At 35.4% G+C, this 24415-nt stretch overlaps 2 protein-coding genes and 1 pseudogene across 2 annotated transcripts; all 3 read right to left on the reverse strand.

Annotated features, from left to right (window-relative positions):
* Positions 1-1997: 1997 nt before the first annotated feature.
* Positions 1998-2882, reverse strand: LOC145592234 (uncharacterized). Its single transcript, XM_081648687.1, has one exon. It carries the CDS (start codon positions 2880-2882, stop codon positions 1998-2000), a length of 885 nt encoding a protein of 294 aa, XP_081504813.1.
* A 299-nt stretch (positions 2883-3181) lies between these two features.
* On the reverse strand, positions 3182-4345 carry LOC145592235 (SKP1-like protein 1A pseudogene; annotated as a pseudogene).
* Positions 4346-5747: 1402 nt separating this feature from the next.
* LOC145592236 (SKP1-like protein 4) lies at positions 5748-7548 on the reverse strand. Its single transcript, XM_081648689.1, has 2 exons — positions 7228-7548; positions 5748-5807 (listed from the first exon to the last, which is right to left on the reverse strand). Exons 1-2 carry the CDS (start codon positions 7546-7548, stop codon positions 5748-5750), a joined length of 381 nt encoding a protein of 126 aa, XP_081504815.1.
* Between the last annotated feature and the right edge of the window lie 16867 nt (positions 7549-24415).

A 24415-nucleotide genomic window follows, 5' to 3' on the forward strand; every position in this document is an offset into this window, starting at 1 on the left:
GCAGGTAAAGAGGTGATATCCCAAGTATCATTCAGTTCAAGTGCTTCCAGCTCAGAATTCATGGCCGTGACCTAGTGAGAGTGTTTTACTGCATCCTTAAAATAAATTGGATCAGTTTCTTTGGATAGAGAACACAGAAAATAGGTAAAATCAGGTTGAATAGTAGTGAAAGAAAGATTAGAGATATGAAAGCTGGGTTTATTGAGCATGATGTAATCTTTGCTCCAGATAGGAAGGTTGTGAGTTCTGGTGGATTTTCTGACAGGAGGAGGAATTGATGAATTATTTGGTGTGATAGGTGGAGAATGAGTGTGAGAAGGTGTATGGTGAGGAGTAGATGGTGGGGACGAGAGAATAGGTGTAGGGTTGGGTGGTGTATCATCTAACTCAGGCTCAGAATCTTCAAAATCAAAGAGATCAATAGATACAGGCTCAAATATAGGTTGCAAATAAGAATACTGAGAATCAGATTGATATGGAAAAATATGTTCATGGAATATGACATCCCTGGACACAAAAACTTGTTTGTTTAACAGATTTTTCAATTTGTAACCCTTTTGAGTTGCTGGATACCCTAGAAACAGGCAAGGCACCCCTCTTGCTGCAAACTTATCAGTTGGATGCTCAGGGTTGTAAGCAAAGGCCAAGCAACCAAACACTTTCAAGTGTTTATAGTCAGGTGGTTTGTGAAACAAACACTCAAATGGAGTTTTATTATTGAGAACAGGTGTGGGAAGCCTGTTACTGATATGAGTTGGAGTGAGAACACATTCACCCCAATACATCAAAGGAAGAGAAGCTTGAAATCTCAATGCTCCTGCCACTTCCAGAACATGCCTGTGCTTTCTCTCTACTCTAGAATTTTGCTGAGGTCTTTTTACATAAGATGTTTGGTGTATAATGCCATGCTTGGCAAAGAAGGACTGACAAGGGCCATCATCAAATTCTAAGGCATTGTCAGACCTTAAAAACTTGATTTGCTTTTGAAAGTGTGTTAGGGCATAAGCTTGAAAGGTTTCTAGAGTCTTGAGTGAGTCTGACTTGTATTGCAGCAGATACACCCAAGTGGTCCTGCTATTATCATCAACTATGGTGAGAAAAAGTTTGTACTTGCCCATGGAACAGACTTTGTATGGACCCCAGATGTCCATATGAATTAATTCAAAGGGTTCCTGAGCATGTGAATCACTCAGGGTATAGGGTAGTTTTGTGAATTTTGCCATTGGACAAGTAATGCAAACTTTTGTGTTTTGCTGAGTATAGGGTTTCACACAGGCAATGTGTTTGAGTTTTCTAAGAGAAGGATGCCCTAACCAGTTGTGCCAGAGAGCAAGAGAACTAGAATTATCAGGCACATCCTGCCCATCATTGCATTTTGAGGTAAGAGCAGTCATCTTGCCTTTGAGTAAGATGTCCTATGCCCAAGAGTCAGTGAGATGATTCACCAAATAATATAAGCCATCTCTCATTTTACCCATGCCTTTGATTTCTTTTGTGATGCTATCAAGAATCAGGCAATAGTGTGGGTAAAATTGAACCTCACATTTGCTATTTTGAATTAGTTTTTGAACTGACAGAAGATTGTGTTTGAATAGTGGCACACACAACACATTTTCAAGTTTGAGACCTGTTTCAAGGACAGAGGTTCCCATATGAGTGATTGCTGCTTTATCACCAGTGGGAAGATTGATTTTAGGTGTGCTGTGCACAATTCTGCATTCACTCAGATTATTCAGGTGAGGTGTCATATGATCTGAAGCTCCAGAGTCTGTGATCCATTCACTTGGACTCACAGCAGCTTGACATGAGATCATGCCTGAGAAATGTTCTAGTTCTTCATCAGTTTCAGAACCTTTGGCCTGAGTCATTAACTTAGGCATCATTTTAGCTAACTGCTCCAATTGTTGAGGTGTGAACAACAAACCTCCATTATCTGAGCTAGTGTGAACAGCAGCTGCTAGTCTGGTTCCTATATTCTTAGGTCCAGAATTCCATCTCTAAGGAGCAGCAGATTTTAATCTATTGTGAGAGATGGAAGGGTTATGTTTAGAATGCCAATTGGGATAGCCAATGACAGTCCAGCATCTGTCACTTCTACGCCCCTTAACACCACAAGTTGTGCATACAAAGGATCTGTCAGTTCCAGCAGGCTTGCTGTACAGAGCCATTGCATCACCAGCATTCTTGTTAAGGTTCAAGACCTCTCTCTGAGCTTCTTCTTGCTGCATAGCAGCAGCAGCAGTCTCTGCTGAGGGCAAAGGTACCATGAGAAGCAACTGAATTCTCTTAGGATTATACACTTCATCTAATCCATTTAAAAATTGAAATAATTTTGCTTCCTCTTTCTGAGTATTGAAAGCAGTTAACAAAGATTGCACTTCTGGACTAGGATTAGACATAACAGGCAATATATTCATAGAATCTAGTTCATCCCACACTACTTTCATCATAGTATAGTATTCATTCACAGGCATTGAATTTTGTTTTATCTGAAACAGATCTTTATTGAGTTTGTATTTTCTGGAACCATTTGTTAGAGAAAAACGTTTTTCCAAGTTTAACCAAATTTCTCTAGCGGAGGTCATGAACATAATAGATTTCTTAACGCTAGAAGAAACATTATGAGTGATCCAGGCAATTACCATATCATTGCAGGTGTTCCAGAGTTCTGCTTTCACTTCATCATCAGTTGATTTTTCAACTGTGCCAAGAACAAATCCAAGCTTGCATTTGGAGGAAAGATTAATCTCCATTGTTCTACGCCAAGCTCTGTAATCAGAGGATCCTTGTAGCTTGTCTACTTGCACTGAAGTAGCACTGTCAGAAGGATGAAGAAATAAGGGACTGAGCATATCTTGAAAGGAGACTCTACCTCCAGCCATTAGAGGAAGAAGAAAAGGAAGATAAGAGAGATTTTAGAGATGAGAGATCGAGGAGGAAAGAAGATTAGAAAATAAATTTGAGAGAAGCAATCTGAATAACTAAATAATTTCAGCAATCAAAAGATGATTATTCCAGCACTGTATTGAGGCGCTCTGATACCATGATAACAGAAATAAATCAAATATGATTAGCTCAATACAGAGGAATCATGAGAGAGAATTTGGTGAAGGAAGGAAGAGAGAGATAATATGATTGCTTGAGGAAAACGGCTACAGCCTCACATCCTTAATAAATGCCCTCAGGAGCTGAGCTCAGCAAGCTGGCAAGAATCTAATACATTCATGCACCTAATAACAGAAAGCTAAAGGACAAAATAAAATAACAAAATGACAGCTCATATTATTAGCTAAAAAACCAATTATTTGGTGTGATTATCCTTAGTAAACATTATGTTCATGTTTGTAAGCTACTTTGCCAAGAGTTGAATGTGTCACAGCCTCCATCAGTTTTAAATATAAGGCCTATCAAACAGCATAAACATGCATGATTACATAGATTTTACCATGCTTTCTACCTTTAGATCAACTAATAATCAACTACGATTATCAATAAGATTCATAAGATAAATTTACTGAATATAATAATCTTGTTCTTATCCTAACTTTTACCGTATTATCTTATTGATTTATCTCTAACTCGTAGTTATTTTTATATCTATAAATCGACATATATTTTATAAATTCAGCTTTTAAAAGTAGAAAAACTATATGTAGTGGTATCTTCTTAACTAGGAATATTATCAATTATGTAGATATATGTAATTAATGTATGATGATACTCTCATATCATATCCTCATATGATAGGTTAACAATTAATGAATAGTATCTCTTACAATATGTGCTTCAATAAGGACCGTGTTTTTTCTATATCAATGAAATGGTTAACCAATTAATGAGATACTTTATTCACAATAAAAATAAATATATATAAAAAAATAATTAAAAACAAAACTTGATAGTTTTAATTATTACCCTTTCGTCATCTATTTTATCAAACATTGGAATGTAAAGAAAAACGAACGAAAGAATTCAACAAAATCAATAACAAATCAAATTATTAAGTCAAAGAAAAAAAAATACTCACAAGAATGAGTTTAAAGAGGGTCTCTTGGTCAACTTTGAGGAAGTCCTTATCCCATTCCTTGATTTCATCTTCAGTGGTTTTGGATTCGGGGTTATCGACAACAACGTGCTTGTTGCAATACTCGATAATCTTAGAGAGAATTTTAGAGTCGACATTAGGCACTTGAATAAGATTGTTGCTGTCACCGAGGTCTTCGATCATGTGCTGGAGGGTTTGAGAAAGTCTTGCGGCGTTTTCGTCGATTTCGAAAACCTCCCCCTTGAAAGTCCTAAGAATAAATTTCTTGGAAGATGGTGGAGAAGAGGAGGATGATGCCATGGAATTGGAGATTTCTTAGAAGGAAAAGAGGAGAGGAATATTTTGTAAAAGTATAACTTGTTTTGAGAATATGTTGACTAATGAGACTTTGGAAGACTACATAGGGTTGTTTTTATAAATGTTATAGGGGATTCTAGAAATATCTTACAGGATGCTATCTTACTTTTTCCAACAAATTTTATCCTACCCTATCCAACTATCCTATATGATTTTATTTTAGGGTATGATGTAGAAAGTTAACTTTTATGCAAGTTAATGGGTCAAGTGTGGCCCAATGAATTTGATACAATTTTGATTTTTGACAAAACTATTTGATATATACATAATCCAACTAATTTCTAAAATTCCTCAATTACTCAAGTTGTCATAAATAATAAGAAAAAAAAACAACAACAACAAAAACAAACATTTAGTGTTCACTCATGTAATTCACATTGAAAGGAAACTATATGCCGTGTATAATTCCACAATTAGTATGTAATTGTATGCCATTAATCATTTTTTATTATCTTCATGAAGACACATTACTCACGAGTATTTTCCATTTATCAACTTTTACCATTTTATTATTTCTTTTTGATAATTTAATATATTAATGTTCTAACTCATCCAAACATAGGTGCCTAAATAAAAGTGTCAACTAACATGAACACAAAAAAATATTGAGTTAATATTATATAATTTTTTTTTCACTACAACAAGCTCGTTGTAGACTAGAGAACTACTCTCGATGACCTTGTTCAGCAAAATGTAGATGTAGAGGTGGTTGCTACCTATGGTATTAGTTGTTAGTACAACTCTGCATGTAAGTAAGTACGAGTAACAAGTAGTTGTGTAGATAGATGATTAAAGTACTCGATCTTGATGAGTAGTTAATTCAGCTTTTGCCTCTAAAGTAATATAAGTACTTCGTATGTTTTTTCATAAAACTAGGCTTGTTTGGCATTGTTTACAAATAGAGGAAAAAGTGACATGTAATACAAAACTATCAAGTTGGATAGGCGTTCCATAGAATGATACATAATGCCTTTGTTGGAGGACAGTTTTATAAACTGAATTATATTGAACGCTTCCCTATAATAACAGTTTTATTTGATTTAACCATTTAAATAAAAAATATAAGCAAAATCTAATTCATTATATAGAACGCTTAGGAATGATAACGGTTTTGTAAATGGAGTCAAATAGAATGCCTTTACTAGAGAAAGGTTCTATCTAGTTTTACCATATAACCATATTAATAACAAAATATTTAAAAATAAATAAATAAATAAATAAATAAATAATAAAATCCTAACCCATTTCTTTTCTATATGCGCCTCTTCGTCTATTATTACCTTCTAAATCTAAATCTAACACCAAAAAAAAAAAAAAAAAAAAAAAAAAAAAAAAAAGTTTCCTTCTAAATCTCTCCCCTCATCCCCTTTATTTCCCGCCCTTCAGATCCCACAATCTCAATCTCCTACCAAAAATGAAATAAATCAACTGTAAGTCTCCCACAAACCCTCCTTTACCCATTTCAATTCATCTTACCAAAGTTTCTCTTAAATTCTTCCCTCCTTTCCCTCTGTTATATTAGTTCGGTTTTGGCCTGGGTTCAATATTAGAGATTTTGGTGAAAATAATTATGTTTGTATATACATGCATTGTTTAAACATTTTACACTGTCTTTTTCATGGAATTTAAACTGATTTTTATCTTCATTATTGTTAACTTATTCTTGCAAATTAATGAATATATTCTTGAAGATCTAAAACTGATCTTTTTGCAATTTCTAATTTCTTGATCACTTGATGTTGATCGACTAAAGGTTATAAAAACCAGGTTTAATTGTTGTAGTTTTTCCATACATAACATAGTTCTTTTAAGTTTGATTATGTTACGACTAGTTTTAATTTTTTTGATCTTAATTTTCTCTATCTTGTGTTTTCCTTTTGATGCAGAAATATCAATGGATGCTAGAGTAGCTGATTAATTTGGTTTGCACTTTTTTTTTTTTTTTTTTTTGGTATTTTTTTTATCTCAGTTTGCTCCAATATACAGAGTTCAATTATTGTATTAATATTATTTTTTAGAAGAATAATTGTATTATACGAGTACGAAGTACAATATGATTTATAAATCAATAATACGATTTAGCCTTTTTTATGGAATTGGAAATGTTAATACACCAACTCATGTACTTGCAAATCATTTAAATATTTTCTAATTTGTTTTTTTTCAAAAAAAAAGAGAGGAAAAGAGGATGTTAACTGAGACAGGCATTCTCTTTTCATATAATTATAGAACGCCTATTACAAGATAGGCCTTCTCTTTCCCTTTTTTATTTTTTTTTTTTTTGGTACATAGAATTGGAAACACCTATCTTAGATAGGGTTATGTATTGCATTGAATATAAGACGCCTATTTGAGGCACTCCACTATATAAGGCATCCCACCTGAAGAACGCCTCTAAGGCGTTCTATATTACCTATTTCAGACATTATCTATTGCCTTTTTTTTTTTTTTTTTTTTTTTTTTTTTTTTTTTTTTAAGAAATAAGAAAAAAATGTTTTGATTTTTCTGTTGTCATTTTTCAAAATTATCATAATCTTAATAGGTTTATTTAATTTCTATTTCATTTTATGACATATATCATGACTTTGGAAAAAAAAAAAAAATCAATTGCGATGCCAAACGTTTATTATGTCAGCTTATTTTATATATTAGTTCTAAACCCTTAAATATTAAATCAGACAAAAAAAAAACAATCAAAAAAAAAAACAAAAATAAATAAAATAAAATTCAACAAAATAACATTTTTAGCCCTAAAAAATTAATTTTAAAACCAAAGAAACTCAAGAATAAAATCAAATCAAAAAACAAATAAATAAAATACTTACAAGCATAACATCAAAGAAGGTGTCTTGATCAGGTTCTTCCAATAACTTTTCCTCCCACGGCTTCATTAGGTCATCATCAGCGTCGCGATCAGTTCTTTCATCCTCGTACATCTTGCAATACTCGATGACCTTACCAAGAGTCTTTCCGTCGACATTTGGTAACGGGATAATCTGGCCTTGGATGTCGCTGAGATCGGCTATCATGTGCTTGATTGTTACAGATTGTAATGCAACATTTTCATCGACAAAGAAAAACTCCTTATCATTAGTCTTAAGGATGATCTTCTTTGATGAACTAGCACAGGAGGATGATGATGCCATTGGAAGGGAAATACCCCATAAAGGTCAACTTACTCTGGGTTAATGAAAAGGTTTGCTTATTCTGGGAAGATCGAGCAAAGGTTTGCTTATTATTGAAAAAATTTCCTTATTTTAATGATCTATTGATTTTGGTAGTTTGTAATTTTCATCAGTAAAAATAAAATAAAATATAAAAACATTCATGATGAAATTTTCGAATGAAAAGTAATGATCCTTCTCCACAGGGCAATAATGTTGAAATTCATTCAAGAGGATCGGAGATTAATCAATGTTGTTGTCTTGTTAATGTTCATAAATGACTTGATTAATGATATTATCGCATTTATTTACAAGGTGTTTGGTCCTGAGAAAGAGCGTTTATTTGATATCTTATTTGTTGAAATAATAAATAGAGATTAGAGATGAGAGAAGGGAAAGAATAATAAAAGTTGTATTTTCAATCTATTAATAAAAGTAGTACATAGCAACATATATATAGTGCAAATAACTAAGCTATAATTGAGGAATATGATCCCATGACCATTAATCATGCTAACATTAACCCACTAAACTAACCCACTACTATTATGACTCCACTAACACAAAGTAATACTTAGTAGAGCATATTCCTATACATTAGGAGTTAACTAACCACTAACAATTTGAAGCAAATATTCCAACACACCCCCTTGCTTCAAATTGGATTACAATTATTATTCGATTGTCACACTTGACCTCGACGAAATTTACTTTTTGCTTTTATAGAACTTTGTGATGCACATCTCATCACCCACACAATTTTGTTGGTGCACATTATCACCAATGCCTTACTTTCGGAGCACCTCTCTCCATACACTAAACCTTGACATTTTTTGTTGATGCACTTCTCATCAATAACTCGATCTTGCTGGTGCACATTATCACCCAACTTACATTCAGTGGAGCACATCTTTCCATTAACTCTATTTGACATTGTCCTCCGATTTACCATGTCACCTTGTATTATACCAAAAATCTTTGGTATTATCTTGGAAACCGTCTCTGCATTGATAACGACTTCCACACTCGTAAAGATAATGCGATCTTTACCTCAAACACTTTTTTTGCCCTCCTTTTCACAGGATTATATTAAATCCAATTTTATGGGCTAAAAGGGAACCACTCAACACACTAAACTAACCATTACTTCCATGGTTAAACACGACAAAAAAAACACTCACAAAATTTTTACTCGAAAAAACACTGATATTTCTTATAAACAATGAAATCAAGTTGCATTGCTTGTTTCTCCCTCTCTCTCTCTCCCCCTATCTTTTTATTTTTATTTTTTTTTGTTGGTTTCATCTATTTCCCTTCTCTTCTTAGCTTTTTCCAAAATCTAACTGAAGCTCTGATACCATGTTGAAATAATAAATAGAGATGAGAGAAGTGAAAGAATAATAAAAGTTGTATTCAATCCATTAACAAAAGTAGTACATAACAACATATATATATTGCAAATAACTAAGCTATAATTGAGTAACATGATCCCATGACCATTAATATGCTAACATTAACCCACTAAAGTAACCCACTACTATTATGGCTCTACTAGAACAAAGTAATACTTAGTAGAACATATTCCTATATATTAGGAGTTAACTACCACTAACAATTTGAAGCAAATATTCCAACAATGTTGAAGTTTAAAGATAGAAGAACCTAGAAAAGATAGATATAACAAAAGACTTTTTTAAATTAAGATAATACTGATTAAGTACATCAATCCTTTAAATAGTAAATAATGCTAACTACAAATCCTATCTTTAAGGCTAGATTTACCAACTAATACCCACTAACAATACAAAGAGAATACGTGACCCACTAACACCCATAATATACTATTTGACTAATTCATAACAATCCACTTAACTAGACTCCTAAAATTATTCAAACATGATAAACCCACGTACACTAACAATTCTAAATAATAACTAACTTTTGAATCAATTTCCCAACATTCCCCCTGATTCAAAAGATTATACATTATTAATAAACCAGCATGCTGCTAACTTCAACGACTTGCCAGAATGGATCTCTGACTTGAACTCGACACTTTAACGATCTCGACACTTAAGGTACCTCAACCTCGACTTTCACAACACAACCACGACACTATGTTTAGAAGAGCTTAGTCTCTTCCTCTTCGACCTTTTGAGCATAGTTGCTTTGCTTGCTTTGATCACCAACTTGCTCATCTCTTTGCTTATCCCAACAACGATCTTCTTTGTGACTGTACCTCTTGCAATAATAGCATTGAATGCTACTCATACCATGACCACCACCTTCTTCACGACCTCGACCATAACCACGACCACTTCCATCACGACCTCGATTACCCATACCGCGACCTTCATCATCATAATGCCAACCATCCAACAATTTTCCTTTAACTTGAAAAGCTTTCTCTTCGACACTTTCATCAGCACACTTATCCATTCTCTCCTCATAAGCCATCAAAGGACTCATCAAATGTATAAGTTGACATGTCCTTAGACTCTAAAATTGCAGTCACAATATGCTTATAATCACTATTCAAACTCCTTAATACCTTGCCCACGATTGTCTCATTTGAGATATTATCACCATATATTTTCATTTGACTAATAATTGAGGACACTTTAGACAAATAATCTTGAATAGATTCTTTCTTTGTCATTGTTAAACTCTCAAATTAAGTACGAAGAGTTTGTAATTTTACAGCAATTACCTTTTTATCACCAAAAAACTCTTGTTTGATGATCTCCCATGCTTACTTGGACGTTGACGCAACGGAAATTCGTGGAAAAATCTCGTCATCCAATGCGGATTGAATGAACAAAAGAGCCTTTGCATCTTTCTTACGATTTTCTCGCAACGTCGGAACCTCCTTCGGCTCTTCATACTCTTGCTCCACAATGTCCCATAACTCTTGAGACTTGAATAGAGTACTCATCTTAAGACTCCATAGATGGCAATTCTCACCCTTAAATACTGGTATTAAGGGTTGTGACGATACGTTTATACCACCATTTGACATGCTTACTCACTCACAAACACTAATAAATAATGAAATACGACTAATATTTTTTGATGAAACTCACGACACTTTTACTCACAACAAACACGACTAAAGTTTATTTGATAGGCTTAGGATCGAACCATCGGCTCGGATACCATATTGAAGTTTAAAGATAGAAGAACTTAGAAAAGATAGATATAGCAGAAGACTTTTTTAAATTACGATAATACTGATTAAGTACATCGTGACCCACTAATACCCATAATATACTCTTTGACTAATTCATAACAATCCACTTAACTAGACTCCTAAAATTATTCAAATATGGAAAACCCACATACACTAACAATTCTAAATAATAACTAACTTTTGAATCAATTTCCCAACTTTATTAAAAGCTCAAATTGTGTCAGGAACATCCCATTATTAGATCTGATCAACAAAATTCGGCACTTACATGCATGCAAAATTGACAGCTCAAAAGCATTTTTCGACGATTTTTATTTGGTAACATTGGAAAGACTTTGACCAAGTGACCAACGACTGCTGAAAACCGTCGGTATTTTCGACGGTCTCAAAACCATCGGAAAACTTCAACGGAACACAATGAAAATAAATAAATTAAAAATTCCACCCACTGGCCACTGTCCCTCACCAATAGCCATTCACAATACCAATCTCAGAAAATCGAAAGAAAATAAGCTCCAAGAGACAAACTACCTAAGAGCTTAAGTAAACTTCTAAAAGTCCAAAAATCATCAACAAAAAAGTTTGAATTATTAGCTAGATTTAAATTCCGAATTATTTTATATCACCCTAAGAAAAAAAAAATAGTTGTATTTTACTACTTGCTAGAGAAACAAAATTTAAATATTACCACTATTTAGCAAATTTTGTCCATGAAAAATTAATTGAAGAATTCATATAAATAATTGAATAGGTAAAGAAGTTAGAGGAAATACTATGAAAAATTGTGGAAAATATTTAGGAAAAATAGCTGTAATTTAATTCATATAATTAATTTATGGAAGTAATTTGGTTATACGTGATGTAATTTAAATTTCATTTTTTTTAGTTGGTAAATACAATTTTTTTTTTTTCGAAAAAAACCCCATTGCGGGAATTATATTACTAAATCATAAGAAGCAACATCAACAATACGAGCAGGGATTACATTATTATTCCACACTCTTCGACCAATTTTCCAAGGTTGAAAATGAGCCAAATTGTGAGCTGCTCTATTACCACTACCCTTAACAAAAAGACCACTTAACACTACTAAACCTAGAACACAAATCTATAATATTATCCAATACCAAATGAAAAGAACTCGAGCCCTTCTGTTGTCTTCGCAGCTCCTCAATTACCTCCAAACAGTCACTCTCCACTTCAATTCTCTCATAACCTTCCTCCTTAGCTAGCATCATACCCCACCAAATATCTTTAGCCTCTGCCACTTTTGTGTCCCATTTTTCAGCACCTTGAATCACCCCATAACAAACCACATTACCCTAGCAACCTCTAAGTCTAACAACCGCACCAAGTCCCATTCCCACCTCACCCAAAACCCCGGCATCCACATTAACCTTCATATAGCTCGGTGCAGGTGGCGACGTAGCATCCAAGCATTTGGGTGATTGCTGCCAGGCCCTGCAGCTCCCAGGCACTGTTTGACACCCTCCTCCCTCACCTCGCTGCTGGTTTTCAAAACATATGCTACTACAATAATATCTGGGTTTTTGTTTGGGTGATTTTTTTTTTTTTTTTTGGCTAAATGTTATTCAATTTATGGATGGAGGAAGCCCTAGTTTATCACCTTGATAAAGATACTTGTTTATAAATGACAAAGCTGTAAATAAATCAACAATTTTGCCTAGTCATTATGACATATTTGTAAATAAATCAATTATTGTGGAGTCCATTTTCTAGTTATCATAGCATGATTGTAAATAGATCAACTATTGTGAGTCTATTTTTTATAAAAAGTTGATTTATTTACAATTTTACCATTTGATAAACATATTGGAAATAAACTTGTATTTTTTCTTATGGATGTACGTATAATTCGAGGTTTTATAAAAGTGAAAAAATCAAAAAATCCAAATAACATTTCAGCAATGTAACAGTTAATTTAACACCCATATATATATGAGCTGCGCACAAGAATTTAACTTAACATTACGTTGATGTTTGTAAGCTACTTTGGCAAGAGTTGAATGTGTCACAGCCTCCATCAGTTTTAAATATAAAGCCTATCAAACAGCATAAACATGCATGATTACATAGATTTTACCATGCTTTCGATCAACTAATAATACAACTAGCTACGATTATCAATAAGATTCATTAGATCAAATAACCAGATATAAAAATCTTGTTCTTAAACCAGTTCAACAAAGCAATGATGAAAACATCCAGTACGGAAATGTAGCAGAGCAACTAAATTATTCATACAAACTTATTCTTGATACTGTTTGATAATGCTACAAATATTTGTTAGTTATTTGTTTCTTATTTTCTAGTATATGGTGTTAGTGGGTCACTTTGTTTTCTATTAGTCAAGACCATGTCTTACTTAGTTGAGGCTTATTAAGAGTTAGTGGGTTCAATACTCACAATAATGTATCTCACGTTCCTATTTATTAGGTAGTGGTTAGTTATTTTAGAGTACTATTTAAGGCCTTGTAAACAGCTTTGTTTAATGCAATTTTTTCAATTTGCTTTCTTCTAATTTCACTTTTGCAAACTTAATCTTTAATTTCAACATATTTTTGGTATCAGAGCCAGGTTGAATAAGGAGTTATAGTAGCCTTTGCTTCTTTTTCTATTTCCACCAAAAAGAGTAAAGTAGGAGAGAGAATCACTTTGAGAATTAGCCCAACAAAATTAAAATTGCTCCCAGCCAAAGAGTAAACATGGTGAGGCAAACACATTGAGTGTAAAATCAATGGCCAACAATGGAGTCAATACTTTAGCCCAACCTTTGATTCCCACTTTTAAAGGGGAAAAAATACCATTTATGGAGTCTCAAAATGAAGACCATGTTCAAGTCCCAAGAGCTATGGGATTTGGTGGAGAACGGGTATGATGAACCAAATTCGGCACCGGTCGTTCCTGATCAGCAATTGAGGGAGAACCGCAAAAGAGATGCAAAGGTTTTGTTTTTCATTCAATCGGCGTTAGATGATGAAATTTTTCCCCGAATCTCATCGGCAAGTAACGCACATGAAGCTTGGGAGATACTCAAAAGTATTTGGGAGATCAAAAGGTAATTAAGGTACGATTACAGAGCCTTAGAGTTGATTTTGCTGATTTAAACATGGGTGAGAAGGAATCAATTCCTAATTATTTGGCTAGAGTAACTGAAATTGTTAGCCAAATGAGGACCTATGGAGAGGATATTAGCAATGAAGTTGTTGTAAGCAAAGTTCTGATAACTTTGAATGATTCTTTTAAGCATGTTGTCCCTGCAATTGAGGAATCAAAAGACCTGTCCACTTATACTTTTGATGAATTAATGAGCTCTTTGTTGGCTCATGAAGCAAGATTTAAAAAATCCACTACTAAGGTGGAGGAGAAGGCGTTCCAAGCAAAAGGGGAGTCTTCATTCAAAGAAAAGTCTGAAAATTTTGGAGGCCGTGGACAGAGCAGAGGCGGTTTCCGTGGTCGTGGTCAAGGTCGTGGTGGTGGCAGAGGACATGGTCAGTTTGGTGATCGACAACAAAAAAGCTCCATTCAATGTAGATACTATAAGAATTTTGGTCACAAAGAGATTGAGTGTTGGGCTAAGCAAAAGGATGAGAAACAATAAGTCAATGTTGCAGAGAACGTTGAAGAAGAAAGCAAGTTGTATTCGGTGGAGGCTCCTATGCAGGACACTAAGAACGGTTTGTGGTTCATGGATAGTGGATGCTCGAATCATATGTCTGGCATGATGGCGATGTTCAAGGAGTTAGACGAGTCAAAAAAGGGCTAGGTTTGTATTGGAGACAACAAGCTCATGCGAGTAGATGGAAAAGGAACTATTGGCATCAAAACGATCTCTGTGTTGGAGTATTTGCAATTCTAGTAATGCAAATCGGAGGTTTACCAAGTGAGTGTGCGAGGAGTTACCGAGGGAGTGATATATGCAAGCTAAAAGATCTAGCGAAGGAGCTATAGCTCGCTCAAGCATGGATATTTTCGGCAAGGCCGAGCTATAGCTCAGGTATGAGAGAGCTATAGCTCGCTGCTGTTCGCTGGTCGCTGCAAGGCCGAGCTATAGCTCGGATACGAGAGAGCTATAGCTCGCTGGCCATTTGCTTGCGACAGGGGCGAGCGAGAGCTCGAGCGATAGCTCGCACGCTAGCTCGCTGCCTTAGTTGCTCGCTGCTAGGCCGAGCGATAGCTCGCTCGACTGCGAGCGAGAGCTCGGTCGATCAGTTTGCTTTTGGGCGGTGGGCTTGAGTGGGCTAAAAGACCTAATTTCTTGGCTTATTCTTTACTCCATTATTCTCATATAAATACCCTCATACCCCAAAATCAATATACGTTATTTTTCATTATTGAAAATTATCTTAAACACACAAACACAAACCTACCTTTGAGATCTGAACAGTTCTTGAGTAATTCCACGCTTCGGGTTCGGGTACACGAATTATGAAGGAGAGTTGCGTTAAACTTGGGGGGCGTGCGTCATCAGGAAACCTGTACCGGTGGTGGCGCATTTCGCTTCTAAGGCAGTGGATTATGTTCCATGGCGCAACTGTGAGTTTGAGATCAAGTATTTTTCCCTTTCATCTTCTTTGTTTGTCTTTGGAATCGACAGGTATTTTACCAACAATTTAGAAGCGAAATAGTATTAATTTATTATACTGTTGATTCCTATTCAATTTGGGAAAAAGTATTATTTGGATGAAGAATTTGTATCAAGATTATGTCTTATTAGAGGTGTAATTGACGAAGCTATCAACAAGATTGTAATTTGTTAGGGACAATTGAGTTGATTGTCAGATTTCGGATATTGAATTGGACTTGAAGTATTATGCCATAATGATGCAATTGACTCTTTATATTAGAGTTGGACTAGGTTTCAAGAAAACATGCCGAGTTAAGCGAATTGCCAATAAGTTGGAAGATTTAATTTTTATTGATTAAGCAAAAGATTAATGGCACTCAACTGGGTAAATTTGATGAGGATTTAATTCTTTGGAATTATCAAGGGAATCAAAGTGGTGCGGCAGTGAGTTGAGGAAATATCATCAATTTTTGATAAGTCAACTATGTTGCATTGATGATTGGATATCATGATTGTCAATTCATGAAATTTAATAGTTGAAGTCCCTGCATCAAGTGGATTAATTTCTAGTTTGTTTAAGCTGAAGCTTGAGTTAACTGACTCTGTTAGTCCGGTGGGTATTGCGATATTGAAGACGTTGCTGCTAAATGTTTCGGAATATAATATTTAGCTAGGCTCGTCAATAGCTATGGAACATGCACAAAATCAGATAAGTCCTTCTCAAATAATTATTTTCTAACTTTACATAATATGGTGTCAATTATTATGTGCCCTTGCTAAATATGCATAATTTTATTATTATGAGCTATTGCAATGCAATGTGGGGATGAGATGAGTTAGATCTTGTAACTGACTAGTATGTTAGTTTTACTCTTGTAATTGAGTGGTATTGAGGAGGAAGATCTCCGTAACAGACGTTTATCTGTGGCTATTTGCTTGTTGGTTTGCAAGTAATTTATTTCTGCTAATGTATGTTCTGTCCAATGGTAATTTATTTATGTTCATGATTGGACTTTAATGTGTTTTGTCCTAGTAGATTAGGGATGACATGTATTCTATCTTACGATAGTGTTTTGTTGACCTTATTCCTAATCATGGACATGTTTTGCTGAGCACGGAGTATGTGATAAGCTTGTAAGTGTTCCTTTTTTTTTAGATTAAAAAGGGGGACTTAGAATTATTGTTTCTTTTAATTCTTGTGATCTTATTTAGCTTTGTTCACGAACTTGAAATGTACTTAATTTGCTAAAGGTTTAGCAATTATTTCTCTTGTTGATAGTCTAGATGAGACCAGGTTGATTTTTGTGCTTATTAGCAGAATGAAAAGGCTTGACTCAGCAAAGCTAGAATGGTCGTGCAAGTTTAAAGTGTAAGTGCCCCACGTGAGGTAAGGATGGGAATCAACATTCCATATGTCTTTAAAATTTATTAATATTCAGTGAATGTTAGTATTGTGGGGGGTTGCAGATATGTTTCAGTTGTTTATTTGTTTAAGTAACTAGTTCACCCAAGAATTTGGTTGATACTCCCTTATTTGTTACCCGATGCATGATTATTCTCATGTGGTATCTGTGATGTGGGGGTTTCCAATAATGAAGAATTGATTTCTATATATGTTTCACGTAAAGCAAGAAGGCTTGTGGGACTGTGGGTGATATGTATACTGAATATCTGCTACGTTTATCATGCATGACCTTGATATGCTAAATCCTGTGAAATGTCTTAAGTATATGATTTCCTATGACATGGCATGTTAGTTTTGCACGTTCATAGAATTTGTTCCTGTTTCCTAAGCTTTATTCTGAAACTGATGAGTTCATCACCTAAGGTGTATTTGATTAAAGCTTGAACTAGTTTTGTATCATCTTGGTTTTACTTTCTTGATCGAAAGTTGTATGTAGATGGTTTGTCATGTGGTATGTTTTCATGTAGTGGTGGATAAAAAAAAAATCCTGAAACCAGGCCATATGAATACGCCTTGATTAACTAGTTGTGGAAAGAAGCATGTTAATGCGAGTTTGCGCTCCTTTGAGTTTTTATGCTTGAGAAGAGTATATCTTGCCTTGCTATTAGAAATCCATCTGTTGTAAGTATCTTTCAAGGTGAGTTGAAAGGAGGTTGATTGGAAATGAGCTGAAGGTAAGATACTGTGATGTCAGGATTTATTCTGTAAGTTTGGTGCTGACCCATCTTTGTGACTCACATGGTTTGTTCTAAGCTTGTCTGTTTTGCAGTAAGGTTGCTTAAGCTTCCTAGCATGATTGATTGTAAATCAAAGGTGTGTATTTAAAACGCATGAACATGGGACAAATTAGAAGATGAGGTATTTGTGCTCATGATGTTATATCCTTTGTGATATGTATGGTGAGTGGGGGTTAGATTTGAGTACCCTAACTTGTTATGTTAAGTTTTTCTTGGCATGTGTGTTGAATTTCTTGATGCATGTGTTATGTTACGATGGTTCGCATTGATCGAGTTCATGTGCTAGAATGATCATAAGTTGTTAACTTCACATGCATGTTGTTTATTGAGATAAAGATGTATATGTGTCTCAAAGCCAAGAAACAAGTACAAGATAATGAGATAAGCATAATGGTTCTAGGCAGTAAGCCAATGAACTAGTAAAGGTACGCATTAATCTCAATTTTGTGATGTAGAGAAAGTGTTTTGGTAAATTATATTCATCATGCTTAAGCCAGAGTTATTTTTATGATTTGGCCTTGATGTTTGATTCAAATGTGGTAATGTTTTCGCAATCTAAATGATGAACAAAATTATTCTTGACGTGAAGTGGTTTTGTTGTGAACTACATTGTTCATTCTGTTTGTCAAGAGAAAAATTACTCAATTATTGCTTGAGTTTCGATTGGTACAGGGATGAAGGTTAAAGTGAGAAAGATTCTCAAGTACCTGTCCAGTAAGTTAGACGATGATTGAATGAACAACAATGATTAGTTGAACCTTTTCAGTGTATGGTTTTTACATGATGAAAGGTGATGCTCTGTTTCTAGTGAGCTGCAAAAACAAATTGGTGTACACTATCAATTATGAAGCAAAGGTTCATAAGATTGGATGACGTGTGTCAAGAAATGATTGTTGCAAAAATTAATCTCTGGAAGTTTGTCCATTGTGGGGGTAAGTTAATCCTCATGTATGTTCTCTACATTATTTTTCACAAGTGTCTATATATGTTGTCAGGAACTACAGATGTAGTGACAGAGTTAGACAGATCATGTGGAGGTGATACTCATGTTAGAGTATGTGAAAGTAAAGAATAATCAAGCAGGTCCTTATACAAGGATGAAGCATAGGTAAGTGCTTGATTGTCTAAGGGAAGATTGTTAAGATCCTGTGGGGTATTTTAAATTATTCCAGAGACAAAGATTTAAAAAGATGGGTCTAGAGCCTTGTTTTGGTTGATTCATTGTTGAATTTACACCATTTATGTTTATTGAATCTATAACTATTTTCAGTGGTTTGTTGATCAGGTGGATTCATTAAGGTTGAGCGTGGCTCTTAATGTCATTTGTCTAGTTATTCTTTGAGCAGGGATTGATAATGGTTCTTAAGTGGATTTATGACCATTAGCCCAGTGGCTCTTAGAGTAGGATTAATAATGACACCGAAGATGGAAGGTTGAGCATCGCTTGCTCTTAATACTACTAGCCCAGTTGCTTGAGAGTAGGGAACGATAGTGATCCTTAAATGAATTAGAATCACTAGCCCAGTTATTACTCGAGTAGGGAACGATAGTGGTACCGAATGACTGAGGTTGGGAGTATCCCTTAATGCATCTAGCCTAAGAGCTCGTTGAGCAGTGGATTGATAGATGCACCGACGAGTTGACATGGTTGAACTTTTCGTTCTTAATGTTCTTACTCCATTGCATAGAAAATCTTGGGTTTACGAGGTGCTTGAATGTGTTTTAAGCCTGCATGGAAATACCCTAGATGTGCTGGGAATGTGTTTATACATAGACGAAACACCTACGTGAGTACGAGGGGTGGCCTCCTTCAAGGGAAAATGTGGTGTAGTTTTCCTGAAGTACTCATGAGAGCCCAAGGTGTTGGCCAAGATTGGCGGAATTACTCAAGTTCAAAAGGTGAAGTATGTGATACATGTTCCTTTTTCGCTCCTGGGAGTTCAAACCTTTGGATACTCACCAGAAGAGTGTTGAATACATGTGTCACTAAGGCGTTAGTTCAAACCTTATGGATACTAGTGCTTAAGTACCTAACCTTTCATTTTACTGTTCAGATATCATGATCTCATGTCCGTTTTGCATTAGTGGGGGATTGTTGGAGTATTTGCAATTCTAGTAATGCAAATCAGAGGTTTACCAAGTGAGTGTGCGAGGAGTTACAGAGGGAGTGATATATGCAAGCTAAAAGATCTAGCGAAGGAGCTATAGCTCTAGCAAGGATAGATAGCTTCGGCAAGGCCGAGCTATAGCTCAGGTAAGAGAGAGCTATAGCACGCTTCTGTTCGCTGGTCGCTGCAAGGCCGAGCTATAGCTCGGATACGAGAGATCTATAGCTCGCTGGCCATTTGCTTGCGATAGGGGCGAGCGAGAGCTCGAGCGATAGCTCGCACGCTAGCTCGCTGCCTTAGTTGCTCGCTGCTAAGCCGAGCGATAGCTCGCTCGACTGCGAGCGAGAGCTCGGTCGATCAGTTTGCTTTTGGGCGGTGGGCTTGCGTGGGCTAAAAGACCTAATTTCTTGGCTTATTCTTTACTCCATTATTCTCATATAAATACCCTCATACCCCAAAATCAATATACGTTATTTTTCATTATTGAAAATTATCTTAAACACACAAACACAAACCTACCTTTGAGATCTGAACAGTTCTTGAGTAATTCCACGTTTCGGGTTCTGGTACACAAATTACGAAGGAGAGTTACGTTAAACTTGGGGGCGTGCGTCATCAGGAAACCTGTACCAGTGGTGGCGTATTTCGCTTCTAAGGCAGTGGATTATGTTCCATGGCGCAACTGTGAGTTTGAGGTCAAGTATTTTTCCCTTTAATCTTCTTTGTTTGTCTTTGGAATCGACATGTATTTTACCAACACTCTGGTAATGTAAAACTTCTTAGTGATGTTCAATATGTTCCAAACTTTGCCCATAATTTGTTGAGTGTTGGACAACTATTGCATAGTGGGTATTTTGTTTTGTTTGATAATGGTTGCTGCCCAATTTATGAAAAGAAGTCTGGTAGACTCGTAATTAGCATACCTATGGCACAAAATAAAATGTTTCCCTTGAATGTCAATGATGAGAAAATTTGTGCATTGGTTGCTAAAAATGATGAAGCAAAACTTTGGCACTTACGATATGGCCATTTGAATGAGAATGGTCTGAAATTGTTTTCTAGGAAGAACATGGCTGTGGGCTTGCCCATTCTGGGTAATCTCAGTTTTTGTGAAGGGTGTGTCTATGGAAAACATAGTCGAAACTCATTTCCCGTAAACAATTCATATAGAGCCTCTGGTTGTCTTGAAATCGTGCATGCAGATTTGTGTGGTCCTATGTGTGTGAAGTCTATTGGAGGTAGTAAGCATTTCTTGTTGTTTACGGATGATTATAGTCGATTGAGTTGGGTATACTTCTTGAAGTCTAAATCTGAGAGCTTTGAATGCTTCCAGAAATTCAAGGCATTGGTGGAAAATGAGTCGGGGTTTTATATCAAGGTGCTACGTACTGACAGAGGTGGTGAATTCATTTCAAATATTTTTAATAGCTTCTGTGAGACGAGTGGTATTCGCAGGGAGCTTATAGCACCTCATACTCCACGACAAAATAGAGTAGCAGAGCGAAAAAATAGAACCCGTAGTTGAGATGGCGAGGAGCATGATGACAGTTGCTGGACTCCCTAAGAAGTTCTGGGCAAAAGCAGTAGCAACAACAGTGTATTTATCAAATATTTCTCCGACAAAGGCCGTCTACAACAAGACTCCTTACGAATCTTGGAAGAGAAAGAAGCCACAGGTTAGTCACTTGAGAATATTTGGTTGCATAGCTTATAAATCTTAGATACATCTAATTCACGCCAGAAAACTTGATAAAAAATCTGAAAAATGTATTTTCATTGGTTATAGCAATCAATCTACGGCATATAAGCTATATAATCCCACAAGTGGTAAGGTGATAGTTAGTAGAGATGTCAAGTTTAATGAAGCAGAGACTTGGACATGGGATAATATCAGTAGCTACTCGACACCATCAGTTGTTCACGTGGCTCCTGTCATTACAACTCCTGTCGATGAAACGGCCTCATCACCACCATCAACTCCAAATGCAAGCAATAACTTCTCTTCCTCTTCTAGCAGCAATGCTTCATCATCTTCCAACTCCTCTCCAGAGACACCTCCTCTAAAATATCGATCAGTAAGGGATATTTATGCTTCTTGTAATTTGCCTTACTTGCTTCAAACCCTATGTATTATGAAAATGCTATAGGTAGTGAAATCTGGTAGAATGCAATGGCTGAGGAAATACCAGCTATTGAACGCAATGCAACATGGGAGTTGGTAAATTTACCATAAGGGAAGAGTGTCATTGGTCTGAAGTGGGTTTATCGCACAAAGTACAATGCCGATGGAGAAGTGCAGAAGCATAAAGATCGATTGCTTGCTAAAGGGTATGAACAACAGCAAGGTGTTGATTTTGATGAAACGTTCTCTCCCGTTGCTCGCTTTGAGACGGTGAGAACTTTCCTTGCTATAGCTGCACAACTTCAATGGCCAGTGTACCAGTTCGACGTGGAGTATGCCTTTCTCAATGGTAGGCTATCTGAAGAAGTGTATGTTGCTCAGCCCGAAGGATTCATTGTGACTGGTCAAGAGGACAAATTTTACAGGCTGCACAAAGCTTTATATGGTCTAAAGATGGCCCCGAGAGCATGGTACAGCAAAGTGGACACCTATTTTTTGGAGAATGGGTTTGAAAGAAGTCCAAGTGAGCCGACCCTCTATGTGATGAAGCGAGGTAACTCTAAATTTCTTGTGGTGTGTTTATATGTCGATGATATGATTTATATGGGTTCAAATGAAGCCATTGTTGAAGAGTTTAAGTCTTGCATGATGAATGAGTTTGAGATGACTGATTTGGGTTTATTATGTTATTTTCTTGGGCTGGAAGTTATGCAAAGTTCTGATGGCATTTTTATTTCACAAAAAAAATATGCTACTGATCTACTTACAAAATTCAATATGCTAAACTGTAAATCAGTCTCTACACCCATGAATGCCAATGAAAAGTTGGTAGCTGAAGATGGTATGGGAATGGCAGATGCAAGACGATACCGTAGTATGGTTGGAGGTCTGAATTATTTGTCTCATACTAGACCAGATATTGCATTTTCAGTAAGTGTAATATCTAGGTTCATGCATAATCCTACACAACATCACTATGAGGCAGCAAAGAGGATTTTACGATATGTTAGTGGTACTATAAACCTTGGAATTTGGTACACAAAAGTATCAAATTTCATATTGGTTGGTTTTTCGGATAGTGATTGGGCTAGATGTTTGGAAGATAGAAAGAGTACTTCTGGACATGTATTCTTTCTAGGTTCTGGTGCTATCTCATGGAGCTCTAAAAAGAAAGAAATTGTTGCATTGTCCTCTTTAGAAGCAAAATATGTTACTGTCACAGGAGCAACGTGTCAAGCTATTTGGATGCGAAGATTATTAGCTGACTTTCTTCAAGTACAAGAAGGTGCAACCAAGATTTTCTGTGGCAACAAAGCAACCATTTCCATGGCAAAAAATCCATCATATCATAGCAGGACTAAACACATAGACATTCGTTATCATTTCATTCGTAACTTGGTTACCAATGGACAAATAGTCCTGAAGCATTGCAACACAAATCAACAAGTTGCTGATGTGCTTACCAAGTCTCTGTCACAAACCAAGCATTGTTCCAGCTTCAGGCAGCAGCTAGGTGTTACAAATATTTGAAGCAGGGGGGGAGTGTTTGATAATGCTACAAATATTTGTTAGTTATTTGTTTCCTATTTTCTAGTATATGGTGTTAGTGGGTCACTTTGTTTTCTATTAGTCAAGACCATGTTTTATTTAGTTGAGGCTCATTAAGAGTTAGTGGGTTCACTACTCACAATAATGTATCTCACGTTCCTATTTATTAGGTAGTGGTTAGTTATTTTAGAGTACTATTTAAGGCCATGTAAACAACTTTATTTAATGCGATTTTCTTAATTTGCTTTCTTCTAATTTCACTTTTGCAAACTTAACCTTTATTTCCAACAGATACTAATTCCACAAAGTAGGAACCAGTACACAAATGCAGCAACACAAGGCTAAATCGAACAAGAAACTGTTTGATCGAGAATCGATATAGCATTTTCCTTTTTAGTTTTGATGGCTAAACAGCCACTGGCACTCCCTTCGAACTTCCTCCTCTTCTTCTAGCGTAAAATCATTCTTGATATTGAACATCTCCCTCATCTCCTCCGTTGTTTTTCCTATCATCATGTTCGCCACAGCTTGGCAAGTTAAATCTAGCAAACTCTTGATATCCAAATAGTTCGCAGCCTACATACCATCACCATACGATTGGTTTGTTATACTCGATTAATTGACCAAGCTAAGTAAATATATATAGGATAATTAACACATTCATTATCTCAAAAAAACACAAAAAAAAATTCATTTAACAAACCAAAATAGTGTAAGACATATTTGCACAACAAAGTAATTAATTGAATCAAGATATCGACCAAATGCAGCAACATGTTTTAATATGTTCAATTGTATCGTTTCATAAAATTTTGATGTAGTCTTATAACTTTTGTCTGCCATAATTTTTAAAAATAGACGGCTGAGATTATTTGTTTTAATTATTTATTTTAAATTAGTCATTTTAATTGAAAGTTGTTCTTTGAATTATTATTTTTTTTATATACTTTTTAGAATCATCTGTGAATGATCATTAATGAGCATCACGCATTCACGTAGTTATGTCAAGTGTTCAAGCAAATTGTTAATAAGTGATTAATAGTTATGACTTCAAGATTGAACTTAAAAGGTGGTCATTAAACTTCTTATCA

Source organism: Chenopodium album, chromosome 18 (genome assembly GCF_948465745.1).
Source record: "Chenopodium album chromosome 18, dcCheAlbu1.1, whole genome shotgun sequence".
NCBI classification, from domain to species: Eukaryota; Viridiplantae; Streptophyta; class Magnoliopsida; order Caryophyllales; family Amaranthaceae; genus Chenopodium; species Chenopodium album.